Source organism: Lacerta agilis, chromosome 4, assembly GCF_009819535.1.
Source record: "Lacerta agilis isolate rLacAgi1 chromosome 4, rLacAgi1.pri, whole genome shotgun sequence".
NCBI lineage: Eukaryota > Metazoa > Chordata > Lepidosauria > Squamata > Lacertidae > Lacerta > Lacerta agilis.
Window position 1 is genome coordinate 71,312,777 of NC_046315.1, and position 16,707 is coordinate 71,329,483.

General features: G+C 45.8%; 1 protein-coding gene across 1 annotated transcript in view; it reads left to right on the forward strand.

The window, feature by feature from the left end:
* The first annotated feature begins 955 nt into the window (after nt 1-955).
* The window catches only part of ATP10A (ATPase phospholipid transporting 10A (putative)), a 122,753-nt gene continuing 107,001 nt past the window's right edge, over nt 956-16,707 (forward strand). The window contains exons 1-2 of the mRNA XM_033147532.1: nt 956-994; nt 1,281-1,720. Coding sequence (XP_033003423.1) covers nt 1,284-1,720 — 437 coding nt within the window. The 5' untranslated portion in view covers nt 956-994; nt 1,281-1,283. The remainder of the gene's footprint in view (nt 995-1,280; nt 1,721-16,707) is intronic.

Here is a 16,707-nt window from a genome sequence, read left to right on the forward strand (position 1 = left end):
ACAGGATCCCTTCCCCCTCCGTCCCGAGGGATCCCGGGGATAGTCCTGGGGCAACCCCTGTCTGCCGTGCAGTATTGGTGGGAAAAGAAACCTCTTTAACCTATTGAGTCGCAGATGTAAGAGTTGGAAGGAACCCCCGAGGGTCATCTAGTCCAACCCCCTACAACGCAGAAATAATGTATCTGTATAGACACTCTCGATATATACCGTACTCTATACAACACACTTTCCTTCTGTCTCTAGACGCACCATCTCTCTAGACTCTCCCTTACCAGGGTTTCCCAAACTTAGGTCTCCGGCTATTGGGGGGGGGGGGGCGTGGGGCTACTATTCCCATCGTCCCTGACCACTGGTCCTGCTAGCTAGGGATGATGGGAGTTCTAGTCCAAACAAAGGTGGAGACGGAAAGTTGGGAAATCCTGCTCTTACGCGGCAGCCCCATGGGATTGAACCGACGTAGGATCGGATCGCACGTGGTGCGCGGAGTCACCATGCGCACAGCCACGCTGCACCCGCCTCAACTTCATATATCCCCCCCCCGTCTCCGTGGTTTTTTTTTGGGGGGGGGGTGAGTAGTGGGATTATCCCCTCGGCCTTGTCAGCCTCCTCCTCCCGCTTTCCCACCTCTTTCCAGGGAGTTTCCCGGAGCCTCCCCCGCGCGCCACGCGGTATGAATGCAACTTTCTCTCTCCCCCCCCCCGCACCCCCTAGCGCGCGTCCCGCCAGCCGCTTCCCTCCCGTAAGCAAGAGCCCCTGTTCTTCGCGGTGGAGCGGAAACGAAAGCTAGCCGTGGGCTGGTGAGAAACGACGTGCAAAGTAAGACAAGGACTACTTTGTGCGAGTCCTCCTCCTCTTCCTGCAACTCCTCCTCGCCCGGGAGTCACTGGCAAGGCAGCAGGGGGAAGTTTGAAGGAGAGGGAAAGTGGAAGAAGAAGAGGAAGAAGAAGAAAGAGAGAGAGCATCTCCCTAAATTTGGAGGGGAGAGACAGAAAGAGTGAGATCCCGATTCCAAACAAAACTTTATAGATGGGAGGGTTCAAGGGAGCTGGAGGGAGGACCCGCATCTCTCTTTTAGCTTGGAGGGGAGGGGAGAAAGAAATAAGGGCATGAGTAAGTTTTTAAAAAGATGATCACATCTTGCAAAGGAGGGAGAGAGGGCTAGCTGCTTTCTCCATGTGGAAAGTGCGGGAAAAGTTCTAACTTTGCTTTCTCTCTCTCTCTCTCTCTGTGTGTGTGGGGTGTGGGTGTGTGTTGTGGGGTTTTTTTGGGGGGTGGATTAGACCATGACACTAGGCGGAGGTGGAAGGGAGTCTTCTCCAGAGCAGAAGGAGGAAAAAGAAAGGAAGAAGAGGAGAAGGAAGAAGAAGAAAGAAGCATGCAAGACGCGGAGGGTATGTTCCAACTTGCTGGCACCTTGGCCCGAAGCGGAGAACCCCCCTCCTCCCCCAGCCGACAACAGGCTGCAGACCACCAAATACACGGCTCTGTCCTTCCTGCCCAAAAACCTCTTTGAGCAGTTCCATCGCCTGGCCAACGTTTACTTCGTCTTCATCGCCCTGCTCAACTTTGTGCCGGCCGTCAATGCCTTCCAGCCTGAGCTGGCCTTGGCCCCCGTCCTCTTCATCCTGGCGGTCACCGCGGTCAAGGACTTGTGGGAAGACTACAGCCGCTACCTCTCAGACCAAGAGATCAACCACATGGAGTGCCTGGTCTACTGCAGGTAACTGGAAAGGGGTGGGGTTTTTTTGGGGGGGAGAAAAACTCTGCCCGCTCCTGATGGTGGCAGTAGTGGCATGTAGATGTGGAAATGGCAGGCCCACGTGTGGGGGTTTGTGGCTGTGCTTTGGGCCCCCTCTGACGGGGAAGGACACCCCGCTGCTAAGGGAAATGGAGCTTTAGATGTTTTTGATAGTTGAAAAGGTTTCTCGTTCTGAACATACAGCTGCCCCAACTAACCATTCTCTGCAACGTGCAGGTGGCCTTACCCGCTTCTGACTTCCTATTTGCTTTGGCATAATAAAAAAAAAGTGATAAAACAAGAGATTTATTGCTATGACAGTGCTTTTCTCGCCTGGGCGTCTGGCCTCTGCTTAATTTCCTTTTCTTCGCATTATTTTTTATTCTCGTTTCATTCCCCTCTCCTGCACGCATGTGTGCCTTGGTTTGCTTCCTGTGGAACCGACGTATTAACAGTGGTACCTCGGGTTATGGACACAATCAGTTCTGGGGTGCCGTTTGCACCCCGAAAAGTCTGCAACCCGAGCGGTGATATCGCGCATGCGCGGAAGCGCGGCGAAACACGGAAGTAAACACTTCGCCGCATTCGTAACCCGCGCCGTTCGCAACCCGCAGTAAACGCAACACGAGGCGCGACTGTATAGGCTTTATTCCAGAAACCATCGTACTGCGGAAGAGTGTTCCCGTTTGAGAGTTTGCTTGGAGGCTGGAGTAGTTCTGCCTTTTTGTGGTTGTGTGCATGCACTGCAAGCTTTTGGGTGAGTTGCCGGGATTTATCCTAGCCAGCAAGCCCCAGCAAGGCTTTCTTCTGAGTGAATGTGCTTTGGATCGCACTGTTTTGACCTGGGTTGAAAAATCCTGTCAAATGTAATGTCTGCACAAACTCGCTATGCAAGCCTTCACCGACCTGGTGGAGAAGGCCTATAGGTCAGTGGCAGGCAGTGTTCGAAATTAGCCAGGCGCCAGGAGCATTTTGCCCCTGACTTTCGGCCACTTGCGACCAAGTGAAGATGCCTGGGTGCCAGGATTGCGCCTGACATCTCCACCACCTGGAAGTGCATGCCTGGGGATCATTGGATCTGGACTGTGTTCACGCATCCTGTAGCATTCTATTTGTTATATTTTACCTGCACAATCAGAATGAATTTCAGGAACCATTTCTATGCAGCCTGAGCAGGAGCGGTGAACAATGTCATACTTAACCGTTATCACTTGTCTTACCCCACCCACAGTTGGGAAGAATATACTTAACGTTATGAATGGTCCGTGTCACCATTAAGAAAAAGGGGTAGGAATAGTCCAGTATTTATGTGGACTGTACCTGGATCAAGTATCTGACGAAGTGTGCATGCACACGAAAGCTCATACCAAGAACAAACTTAGTTGGTCTCGAAGGTGCTACTGGAAGGATTTTATTTTTTATTTTTTATTTTGTTTTGACTATGGCAGACCAACATGGCTACCTACCTGTAACCTGGATCAAGTGACTTTCTTCTTCAAGTTCTCAAAAGTTCTTAACCTAGCTCAAGGTTGTCATCTGAACTAGCCAGATGTTTAACTGAGAATCACATACAGTCCATTGTTTGAAAAATAAGACTTTAGCACCGTCTTGCCCCCCTAATGGCAACTAGATATTCTGTTTTGGCGACTGCAACCGTGGTCTAAGGAGCCGTTTGGCAACTAGCTTATATACCTGAGTTTCTAAAACTGGTTGCATGACACCTGCTTTGCCATCAAAATGCCCCAGCATTTCCAAGTGGCACTTGAAATGTCCCCCATCTGAAACCCTTGATAGCTCCTGTCAGTCAATAGAGACCATCATGAGCTGGGCAGACAGTGGATCTGACTTGGTTTAAGGCAGGTTCCACTGTTCCTAAGTCTCACCAACTCCATGTGCAAGCAGAAAAGCAGCATTAGATTGCGCATTCCCCCCAAATGTGTCCTTGACTGCCCTCCTACGTTAGATGCCCTCAGCCAGTGACTTGCTTTTATGTGAAATACCTAATGCTCCTAAAATACTTTCCCTGCTAATTTTAGACATGGGAAAAATCAATTTTCAATCCATCACGAACTTTTAATGTTATTTATGTACGATTTTCATAGCACTATTTGATTGACTTTAAATTACCTAACCAACTACCATATTATTAAATTGCTGGCATGCGGGGTGCGGTATAGATCTGTTGTCAGTGCAGTCTCGTGCGAGATGAAATTAACTTTATTCCCGAATACCAAATGCATTGTTTCGTTCATACATCTTGGAGATTACTTCTTTGCAGAAAATGGTTATATTTATAGCAGTACAGTAATTCTGCCCTAGTAATTTGAAACCTCATTACAGCAATATGCAGTTAAATCTTCGCTGACCAGACAGAAAAGGATAGAGATTCCTATTTTTCAATTATAGGGTGTACGGCTTAGGGAAATGTGAATTAGCAAAGTTTTGCTGCATTTGCCTCTCTCGCTGCCAATTCAGATGTGGGTGTATGTCTCTTGATGCTGTTTTGTTTAATGACTTGTAGGCAAACGTGTGGACAGAGGAGACTTCTTTGGAAAACGTTGGCCTGGTGCACACATCACATTCCTGGGCCTAAGCAACCATGAGTTATCGAGTTATTGATGCACCATGTGTCTTTGCCCTCCTTTCCTTTTTGTGCTCTGCCAAATAGAAGACTTCTGAATTTGTAAAACTGTGGTTTGCTCTGATGTCTGAATTAGGGAAACTGTGGTTTGGGCACTCTGTACTAGGGCTGGGCAATACAGTGGCACCTCAGGTTACATACGTTTCAGGTTACATATGCTTCAGGTTACATACTCCGCTAACCCAGAAATAACGCTTCAGGTTAAGAACTTTGCTTCAGGATAAGAACAGAAATTGTGCTCTGGCGGCGCAGCGGCAGCGGGAGGCCCCATTAGCTAAAGTGGTGCTTCAGGTTAAGAACAGTTTCAGGTTAAGAACGGACCTCCGGAACGAATTAAGTTCTTAACCCGATGTACCACTGTATCTGGTTTTCGACATCACAATATATCACCAGCTAAATATCATGATACAGTGGTACCCCATGTTACGTGCTACGTAACACGGGTGTGCTTAACACGAACACGCCGGGGGGGGGGGAAACAAAAAACCCGGAAGTTTGTGCGTTTTTGTGTTTCTGCGCATGCGCGAAGTGCACAGAATGCTTCTGTGCACCCACGTGCCGCACATGCTCCTGAGGGGACTTCCGGGTCGCGGAGGTCCGTAAGTCGAACGTATGCAACATGGAGCGTACGCAACTTGAGGTATGACTGTATATCGATATATCACAATATATGTCTGCAGCGGTGGAGGGCCTTAAAATGTAAGGAAGTAGTAGATTTAATAAAAATGATAAACTTCCATATCATATATTTAATATATTTTCAACTAATTTAAGAGTAGCTTAAGTGATTTACTAGTCAAGTTGCATCTGCTTCCCCACTCAGAAGTCTAAGTCGAATTTGTCCATGCATAAACCCCACTGAGTTCAACTGAACTTACTTCTACTTTCCTAGGAGTAAGCCTCATTGAATTCAGTAAGGCTTTCTTGTGAGTAGACACGCATTTGCTTGCACTGCTTACCGAAAAACACCCTCCCCATCTTTCTCACATAGTACCCAACCTCCTATTTCAGCATAAGGCAGGCAGCTAAATCTTCTCCCTTCCATTCCCCCCCAACAGAAGGGCCCCCCCCTCAAGTCCTCATCCCACCTTATCAAAGCGAGGGCAAGTAAGCAAAAAGATAACCTCCTTTAGATAAAAATAAACCACTTTTTGATATGGAGGACAGCTATTTATGGGGAGCCAACAACATAAACACCACCAGAAAATAAAAAATAAAACTCTTTCCCCTCTTTTTTCACCTGTGGGGATGAGTGTGAGGGAAGAAAGAAGTTCCAGTTACAGGTAGGTAGCTGTGTTGGTCAGCCATAGTCAAAACAAAAAATAAAAAAAAATCCTTCCAGTAGCACATTAGAGACCAACCAAGTTTGTTCTTGGTATGAGCTTTCGTGTGCATGCATGGTATAATTTTTTTAAAAGCATAAGCCAAAAAAAAAGAAAGGACGAGCATTGAAAAGTGATGTGCCAAGCTTCATAAAGATGTGCATTAGTCTTTAATTCAGACAAAGAGTCTAAAAGTGTATCAGCGGTTCTGTAGCTTATGGCTGCATATCCTTGGGTGTGCCAGCAGATACCGCAGATTGAGTTGAGGTTTTGGCCAGATATAACAGGAGAGAAGGTGGTAACGAGTGGGAGTGAAAGAACTTGGAAGCCAGAAGCATCTTTGATGGGAAGAAACAAGCTCATGCTTTCCTTTTGGTCATGCCTGGTTTATAACATGCAGTGAAATAAGGAGGCGGCAGTGGGATATTTTGCATTGCATTGGCCTTTGGACTAGTGATGTTGGTAGTGGTGGTGGCTTGGAAACTGTGGTCTAAGCGGAGGCTTTGTACACGCCACTGCCTTAAAATACAGCAAGGTCCTTCCCCCCCTCCCCCACTGTGTTTCAGATCACAGCATATGATTGATTGTATGAGTTCCCAAGTTGCCCGCTTGGCGCTTGTGGGCACAGAGTGGATGCCTTCATATGGCCTACATTTTCAAATGGAACTCAAATGGAAGGGGGAGGACGCACCAAAACTCAGTATATCTCAAAAGGATAGATGTGAGTTGTGTGTACACAGCTTCACAAACCAGCCGTGGGACCACACGGGATGCAGTGTACTGTATGGGAGTGTGTGCATACAGCCAAACAGTGTTAAAACTTCAAATGTACAGTGGTACCTCGGGTTAGATACGCTTCAGGTTACAAACTCTGCTAACCCAGAAATAACGGTTACAGGTGGGTAGCCGTGTTGGTCTGCCATAGTCGAAACAAAATAGAAAATTCTTTCCAGTAGCACTTTATAGACCAACTGAGTTTGTTCTTGGTATGAGCTTTCGTGTGCATGCACGAAAGAATCTGAAGAAGTGTGCATGTATCTGAAGTGTTCATGTATCTGAAGAAGTGTGCATGCACACGAAAGCTCATACCAAGAACAAACTCAGTTGGTCTATAAGGTGCTACTGGAAAGAATTTTCTATTTTGTTTCCAGAAATAACGCTTCAGGTTAAGGATAAGAACAGAAATCGTGCTCTGGCGGCGCAGCGGCAGCGGGAGGCCCCATTAGCTAAAGTGGTGTTTCAGGTTAAGAATAGTTTCAGGTTAAGAACAGACCTCCGGAACGAATTAAGTACTTAACCAGAGGTACCACTGTATAAGCTAGGCGCCAAGTGGCTCCTTAAACCAAGGTTACAGTCGCCAAAATGGAATGTCTAGTTGCCATTTTGGGGCAAAACATCTCTGAAGTCTTGTTTTTTAAATGACGGGCCAACATCCGACTACTTCAGGCGACAACCTTGAGCTAATTTTGAACACTGCAGTCTCTGGATCCTGCCGGCTGCCCTTCCTTTTTGCACAGACCCCAGTTTCTTCCCTCTTTACAACTCTGCTACTTTCCTCCCTCGCCAGACACCACCTCCCAGACTCTTAAGTCATAACAATGCAAAAGTGAGATGATTTGAGAAAGCACTTAACTGCAGAGACTTGTTGCTGTTGTTTTTTCAGTTCCCAGAAAATCCCATTATTGATTTCACGGTTTCACATGGATGTTTTCCAGTAGTGTTGGAAGGTCTCAAGAATTAAAATAAAAAACTGGAGGGGAGTGGGGAAGAGCAATGATTTCACATCTCCAGTCGAGGGGATATTCCAAAGTTGTGGCTGTTTGGCTGCCCTCGGGCTCTGGAACTTAAATTGTTTCTGAACATTTGTACTTAGAGAGGCCACGATGCTAAATCTTTCTAGCCAGCCTGTTTACAGAACGGGCGCCTCTTGGAGTCAGTACCCGCGTCACAAAAGCCACAACCCCTTTCCTTTTTAAAAGGAAGGGCAATTTGTAGTTAACAACAAATAAACGAAACAAATGATTGTCCCCTTACTTAGCCAAGCAAATTTGTTCCAGGCTTTGGGATAATTGTAAGTTGGGTAGGTGTTGTGTGGTTTACATGGCCTATATCCTAATAGCTTGAGTAATTGGAGTATCCAACCCCCTGCAATGCAGGAATATGCAGCTGTCCTGTATTGGGATTGAACCTGCAACATTGGCGTTGTCAGCACCATGCTCTAACCAACTGAGCTACCCACTTGACTTGATTTTGGTCAGTGAATAGATGTAGATGTAGATATGAGAAACCAGCTCCAGGTTTGTAGGTGCTCTGCTCTGGTGGGTGTCTCCCCTTTAATATTTGTTTCTGCTTAAATGTGGGGTTAGGCTTACTTCAGAAGGAAAAGGTGGCTGGACAGCAGCAGATGTTATGTTGCTGCATGGCATTGTGGGCAATTCCAGCAGGGGCTTCCTTGTGTGAACTGGGGCACCAGAATTGGGAGGGGGGACAAGGTCTACAGCAGCGATGTTGGACGTGGTGGGCTCTGATACTGGCTAGACAACAGTCAGGTGTTGCTTGATCTACACTCTCGATGCTGCTGTACTAAGAGAAGGACCATTGCTCAGCTGGTAGAAACATGTCCCTTGCATGTGGAAGCTCCCAGACTCAATTCCTGGTATCTCCAGGTCAATCCCTGCCTAAAACCTTGGAGAGCTGCTTGCAGCCAGTGTATACAATACTGAGCTGGACCAGTGGTCTGACTTGGTTAAAGTCTGATTCCTATGCAGTTTGCTCTTTTCTCTGCACAGTTGCACCAGGAGACAAAGGGACCAGGGTTAGGAAACTCAAATATATAAACTAGGCGCCAAATGGCTCCTTCAACCAAGGCTGCAGTCGCCAAAACAGAATGTCTATTAGCCATTTTTGGGCAGGAGTCTTATTTTTCAAATGATGGAGTGACTGTGACTTGATTCTCAGTTCAACATCTGACTAGTTCAGAGGACAACCTTGGGCTGGGTTGAGAACTCTGAGAACTTGAAGAAGAAAAATCACTTGATCCTGGGACAGTCCACATAAATATTGGGCTATTCCTAGAGGGTATGATATCAGTGTGTGTGAACAGTCCAGATCCAATTATCCCCAGGCATGTAGCTCCAGATGGTAAGTGATGTCAGGTGTCATACTTGGCGCCCAGCCATCTTCACTTGGTCACGATAGTCAGGTGCAAAATGGCAAATTTCGAATGCTGCTACTGGTCTGGGATGATGGGAGGTGCAGATCAACAACATCTGGAAGGAAGCCACAGGTTAAGGCACCCCTTAGTTAGACTGAATTCTGCAGTGTGTTGCTGCTTCTCTTTTCTCCCTTTTTTTTTTAACCTATAACTCCTTCGTAGTTACGGGACGCGGGTGGCACTGTGGGTTAAACCACAGAGCCTAGGGCTTGCTGATCAGAAGGTTGGCGGTTTGAATCCCCGCAACGGGGTGAGCTCCCGTTGCTTGGTCCCAGCTTCTGCCCACCTAGCAGTTCGAAAGCATGTCAAAGTGCAAGTAGATAAATAAGGTGCCACTCCAGCGGGAAGGTAAACGGCGTTTCCATGTGCTGCTTTGGTTCACCAGAAGCAGCTTAGTCATGCTGGCCACATGACCTGGAAGCTGTACGCCGGCTCCCTCGGCCAGTAACGCGAGATGAGCGCCGCAACCCCAGAGTCGGACATGACTGGACCTAATGGTCAGGGGTCCCTTTACCTTTTACCTTCATTGTTGTTTAAATTCACATTCAGGCAGCTGGGGTAGGTTAGGCTTTATGTTGAACTACATTAGTATAGTAGTTTTGCTGTAATTATTCCAGCCCTTTGTGTGTCTTGGTTACTTCTCTTGGGTCTGTATAGCACTCCTGTGCCGTGATTTTTGTTTTTGTTTTCCAACGGAAAATTTTGACCCTCCCATCAAGGAGGAGTTTGGGTGGTTAGTCCCTAGAGCCCCAGAAGAAGAACACAGGAGTTTATTTGAAGATACTGGCACAAGGGCCCATTAGCTTAATCTTATCTCTCTGAAACATCTTGTTATCTGAGCACAGTGTGTGACCTTCACCTAACCCGGTGTTTGAACAACGCCTGTGTAAACAGCATCTTGGTTAAAATGTACTTCTGGTATTTCCAAAATGCCTTTGCTGTCCTCCCAGGTTATTTGGACTAGTCATTTGCTACCACATCGTTATTTGTCAGTTGGGTTTCATGGTTTTTGGTCCGGAATGCGTGATCTGATGCTGTTGCACTTGGCCTGAGAGTCTCAGGTGTGGCCTTGAGCTTTAAAAGCTGCTGGCAGCGAAGTTTCTGAACTATATCAAGGATCAGAAAACAAGATAGGAAACGATCGTGCGGGTGCTCTCAAACAGGTGGGAATACTGTGAAGCTGCCCTGCCCTGCCCAGGCTTTTAGTTGGCAGCTGTGAAAGCAGGGGGGAGTCCCAAGGGGGAAGATGATACTTGCCCTTTCCCATAACACTGCCTGTACTTTCCAGTAAGTGCTACAGGGTGAGGCTGGGTTAGCCTTCCTAGAATCATAGAATTGTAGAGCTGGAAGAGATCCTGAGGGTCATGTAGTCCGACCCCCTGCAATGCCGGAATCTCAACTAGATCACCCATGACTGGTGGCCATCCAACCTCTGCTTAAAACCCTCCATGGAAGGAGAGTCCACCACCTGTCGTGGGAGTCTGCTTCACTGTTGAACAGCTCTTACCTGTCAGAAAGCTCTTCCTGATGTTTTGTTGGAATATCCTTTCCTGTAACTTGAAGCCATTGGTTCATGTCCTTGTTAGATATTTCAAATTGCCTACGTACAGAAATTCAGCTGTCTATCTTCAAGCAATTACCAGTTGGCAGAAAGCCCAGATCTGCTCTCTCTCTAGACCCTTAGCAACGACCTGTGATTGGTCAATGAGTTCCTAAAGAGTGAGCTCTGTGTGAGAGCTTGTGTGGTTAGTGGTTAGTGTATGGTTGGTGTAGAGAAAGTGGTCAGTGTAGAGAGAGAGACAGAGAGGAAAGATTTTATGTTTTGTTTCTTTTATTTATAAAGTCTGTAAATAGTAACTTGTGGATACTAGTTGTTTCAATAAATACTGTATATAGTTATCCAGTGAGTTGCTGAGTTCCTGCGTTGTGCTGTCCAGTTAATTACACAACAGCCAGAAGCTTCCAGAAAAGTCTGCGGTTAACTCTGCTGTGTCCAGGAATACGTTATACTCCTAACACTAAATCTTAAGAGTCCTACCCTTCAGAGCAGGAGAAAACAAGCTTGTTCACTCTTCCACATGAAAGCCCTTGAGATATTTGAAGATGGCTATCATATCTCCTCTCAGTCTCCTCTTTTCCAGGCTAAACATACCCAACTCCCTCAACTGTTGCCAAACCTTTATCATCTATGTTGCCCTCCTCTGCACACATTCCAGCTTGTCAACATCCTTCTTAAATTGTGGTGCCCAGTATTGGATACAGTTCTGAAAGCTCTTCCTGATGTTTAGTCGGAATCTCCTTACCTGTTACTTGAATCCATTGGTTTGAGTCCTACCCCCCGGAGCAGACCCCAGATGTTTTCTAGAGCTCCCATCAGGGCCAGCTAGCATGGCCAATGCTCAGGGATGATGGGAATTGCAGTCCTAAATGTCTAGATGGCACAAAATTGGGGAAAGCGGGGCTTATGCATATTGTGTTATAATGTCCTGCTGCTGTGCATCTCTTGGCCGTCCATGCAGTTCCATGAAGCCCATTGGGTGGCAAAGTGGAATGTTAGGGTGCTGCTCATGTCTCCCATTTAATATCTCTCTGGAGGGGCTGCCTCTCACTTTGAGAAGACTGTAAAACTTTGCACCCACCAAGCTGAACATAGTCCACTGCGGGCGGAGGCTCTGCTTCGTAACATTGCTGTTGTGCTACTGGCCTGGCGGCTGCAGAAACAGAAATCTTGTTAAGCACATGGTGGATCCCAGTGTGTGTGGCTGGTGTGCTGTTTTTGGCTTGGTGGGTCACCAGTTGTGCAGGGCTGAACTACGCGACATTTAACTCCAAAGTGTCAAGCCTTCATAAACCCCCAGTATATACCAAGGGAAGGAACTCGGCTTTTCCAGGTGCCTTTCTCAAAAAGTAGCATGCATCACATTCTACGCTCGATAAATAATGTGGGCATTGTTCTCCGGGCGTTGCAGTTCGATCGCTCAGTTAGGCTAATTCGCCGATAAGTTGATTGCTTTACTTGCCAGTTTCTTCAAAAGCACATATCCTCGCTCAAAAGTGTAAGCTGGCGAAGGGGGAGAAGATAAATAAAGCTGGCAGCCTCAGTGCCTGCTTGCAGTGGCACTCCATCAGTTCTGTATAGACAGGAAACACGTCTGCAGTAAGGGATGTTTGAGGATAACTAGATAACTCTTGATGATAACTTTTTGGATCATTCGAAACGCATTAATCAAGAGCGTTGGAGCTGGAGCAAACCTGCAAACCTTTCCCTCTCCCTTCCCTTCCTTTTTTTTTTTTTTGAAAAAAAAAAACAACCAACAATGCAGGTACCGCCGCAGTGCCGGTTCAGGGATCCGATGGACTGGATTTGGCAGAATCATCACAGTGACAGCACTGTGACAGATGATGCAATGCAGCAGCAATAGCCTCTGAAAATCAGGGCAGCAGCTGTTATTCCCTCACACATTCCTTGCTTTAAGCAAACCACTTTGCTTGAGGTTCCTTACAGCTGGAGAGTTGGGGGGCTGTTTCGAAGCTCTTTCCTTGTGGAGCTTGCTAGGTTTCTGGGCTGGCAGCCGCTTTCAGAAGGCCATTGGTGGAATGCCGCCTGATGCCTCCCGCTTCTGTATCGGGGCACATCCTACATTGCCAGCAGGCTTACCTCGCTGCGGCAGTGGAAACAGGGAAATGCTGTCCAAATTTTCCATTGCTCCGGATTGTGAGAAATTAAAAACGTGGCTTAACACTCAGCAGTGGGCTCTCCTGGGCCCCTGGCAGTTGCCCAATGGTCCTGTATTGATGCCAGGCCTGTTAGGCTTAAATCTTAGTGGAATACAGTGGTGCCCCGCTAGACGAAAATAATTCGTTCTGCGAAAATTTTCGTCTAGCGGGTTTTTCGTCTTGCGGAGCGGCAATGACAGCCGCGCTCCGCAAAACGAAAAAAAAAAAAGACGCAAATTTTTCGTCTTGCGAGGCAGCCCCATAGACTTTTTCGTCTTGCGGGGCAGCCTTCCGCTAGACGAATGCCTTCGTCTAGCGAGTTTTTCGTCTTGCGAGGCATTCGTCTAGCGGGGTACCACTGTATGGTGCTTTGTCAATGTTTTTTCTTGTGTGTGTGTGTGTGTGTGTGGATGAATTCTAATTGATGCTTTCGAGCATCCCAAAAGCATTTCGCTTGGATGCTTTTGGAGATGGAATGCCAAACCTACATAGACCTCAGTCCGATCTAGCAAAGCCATTCTTACATCTGCTTTCATTCTAAATAAGTGGCTTGGGTTGCCGAAACACAAACCACTTTGACACAATGAGACAACGCAGGCCTGTTTCAGGCCAGCAAAATCTCGACATCTTGGGGTTCGAGTGCAGCAGTATTTGCGACGTGGCCTCAGAACAGAGGCTGGGTATAGTGGGGGAGAGTGTGCTTTTCCCTGGAAAGGGAAACAGTCTTTGTATATTTTATTTACTGTATTATTAAAAAGGTTTCTACCACCCTTCATCAAATACGGTTTCAGGACGGTATGCAACATGTGCTAGTCGTAAAACGATCTCACCTTGCAGGATATACCAGAGCAGATTTTTAAGTGTCTGGGATTAAGCAGAAAGGTGGAAAGGTGCCTGCTTATAACTGTTTGCATAAGCAACCTCTTTTGCCAAGCTGGTGCCGTCCAAATATTTTGGACTACGGTTCCCATCAAGCCCAGCCAGCGCCGGTTGGCGAAGGCTGACATAGCAGATTCTGCATGCTTAATTGGCTGCAGGGAGAAGAGGCAAAGGAACATCTGGGGAGAGGCGCAGAGACAGGATACATTCCAGTGTAGCATTCCAGCAATTCTGTTCTCTGAGCTGTACCAGATCTCTAAAGGCTGAGAGGATGGGCAGCTGTTGCTGCCTTTACAGCAGGGCCTGCTCAACTTGTGGCCCACCAAGTTAAAAGCAGTCCGCTGTGGGATCTCTAAACCCCACTTTCTTCCACCTTATCTAGGATTACAAGGCTCTGAGGGTCTTCTGGCAGTTCCCTCACTGCGAGAAGTGAGGTTACAGGGAACCAGGCAGAGGGCCTTCTTGGTAGTGGCGCCCGCCCTGTGGAACGCCCTCCCACCAGATGTCAAGGAAATAAACAACTATCTGACTTTTAGAAGACATCTGAAAGCAGCCCTGTTTAGGGAAGTTTTTAATGTCTGATGTTTTATCGTATTTTTAATATTTTGTTGGAAGCTTCCCAGAGTGGCTGGGGAAACGCAGCCAGATGAGCAGGGTATCAATAATAGATGATGATGATGATGATGATGATGATGATGATGATGATGATGATGTCTTGTCAGGTCACCTGACCAGCTCAGAGAAATGACTAGTTGACGTGGTTCAGAGGCCAGTGATAAACGCATGGTTTAATGACTTTGGGACATGGTTTCAGTTGTACGACACTTTAAAGAAATGGAAGGAGGAAGACCTTGACACAAGATTGCTGGATTGATGTTTGGGCTGCAGCTTCGTGTTTCTTGTAATGAGGAAGTTGTCCCCCGAGTCAACAGTTTGGCATATTAAACTGAGTTTTGCCTGACTGCCTTCTGCAACCCACAACCATTTTTTAATTGTGCATTTGCCATCTCGCTTCCGCCAAAATGTTTTGGTGCTTAACGTCATGGCAGAAGTGTTTCTAGGACCGGGGTGAAACTGTAAAGCTCCCTTGCTTATTTTGGTTATTTCCCAGTTGTTGTTTATAGGTTATAGTTCCAGTTCTGACACGTTGCTTTTTTGTATATTATATTTGCTGCTGTATTGTTTTGCTCTGTTGTTAGGAAATCCTTTTTGCACTGTTTGGTTCTGAAATGTTTTCTTTTCTTTGCCGTAAACCACTTCAAGCATGATTTTTGTGTGGAAAAATGGTATACAAATATGAGGACTGAATGAGTTTTTCTGAAATCAGCAAGTGCAATGAATCTGCTGGCTGAGGTCAAAACAGATGGAACCCACTGTATCTCTATTGCAAAAAGCCCCTGGTGCCTTGACATTCTATTGTGGCAACCGCAACCTAGGTATAAGATGCCATTTGACGATTCTGTTATATATTGTGAGTTTCTAGCACTGCATATAAGATACCTGTATTCTTTCCTAGTGGGATAGCTTTTTCATGGATTTAGCCTGGGGGAGATGGCATGAAAGGAAAGTTTTTTTAAAAAACCCTTTCAAATTGTTGCTGCTTAGATAGCATTGGAGCCATCAATTCAGCTGTTCAACAGAATAACAACAATAATTGCATAATGAATAGCAAATAGTTGTTTGGATAATATAAAAATGTAATTAATCAATTTATAATCATTTTTAATAGTTGGAAGATCTAATCACAGTCTTTTTATCACGCTCGAGCTGTGGTTAAACCAGCATGTATCCAATTAACCATTGTTTCCTGTTTCATCTAAACCAGGAAACTATGGTTACGAGTTGTGAAATAAACCAGGATATTAAGCCAACTAAGCCATATCATTACAGCTTGCACTTTCATAGTCAACACAGAGCCTATTTCACAATGTGCATAAAGGAGAAAGAGATGAATTGGATAGAATAAGTGGACTGACCATAAAACCTCTTGCCTCAGAATTTATCAGCTAGTGTTGAAGTTGCCATTGCAGACCTTCTGCACTTTTATGCTTTTCTGGAATTTCTTCAGAATGCATAATATCTGCATGGCTTAGGAGACACAGTGATTGTACCAACAGGCCTTTGCAGCTGTTTAACTTTGATTACCCAGTCAACTTAGTGATTTTCTGTTTAATATGTTTAGTAACATACACCACCTTGGTATTTTATGATACCGCAATATAAAAATACTTCAATAAAAAACTGAGTGACTAAAACCTAGGCTTATTGCATATAAGCAAAGTGCTAGTTCATGATGCTCAATCATGCCTGTTCTTTTTCTCTCTGTGCTGCGCTGGAGTGAAATAAACCAGAGTGCTGGCTTAGCGTTCCACGAAAACCAGCATTTGTGGCTTGTTTCCCCTCAAACAAACCACAAGCTGTAAGCCAGGAACAAACTTTGGCTTTCGTTCATGGTTTGTTTGGAGCAAAACAAACCATGAACGCTGGTATGTTAAGGCAGCGCTTGGGTGTGTTTCCTTCTGCCTTGGCATAGGGAAGGGAAGGGTGCAGTTCAGCAGTGATTGCCAGCATGCTGGTCGTTCACAGTAAGCCATAGTTTGTGGCTTATGTGCAAACCAGGCCAGTGTCAAGTTTGGGTCTGGATTGAATTTCCTGCTCATAGGGTGTCCATAGGCAGGTAACAATTCCCCTGTCAGTAACATCAGAATGATGATGATGATGATGATGATGATGATAATTTGATGATGGCGATGGTGATGATGATGGTGATGTTGATGATAATAATAATAATAATTTATTTCTACCCCACCCATCTGGCTGGGTTTCCCAGCCACTCTGGGCGGCTTCCAACAGAAGGTTAAAAATACAAGAGGCCCAGATCCAAAATGTTGGGAGGATAGGGGACTTTCAAAGAGTCCCTGTACCGCCTACCCACAGTGGTTTGTAGACCGTGGTAAATCTTTTTTTTAAAAAAAATCAATTTTATTAGAATATAAAGAAAAATACAGAACATTATCAAATACTGTTTCCCCAAAACTAAAACATTAATCTAAATATTCTATCAAAGAAAAAAAATAGAAGAATAAGAAAGATGAAAAAGAAAAGACAGAAAGAAGAGAAGAAAAGAATAATAAGAAAAAGAAAGACACTTCCGCTTCTCTACTTTCCAATTACATATAAAGTAATTATTCAAAGT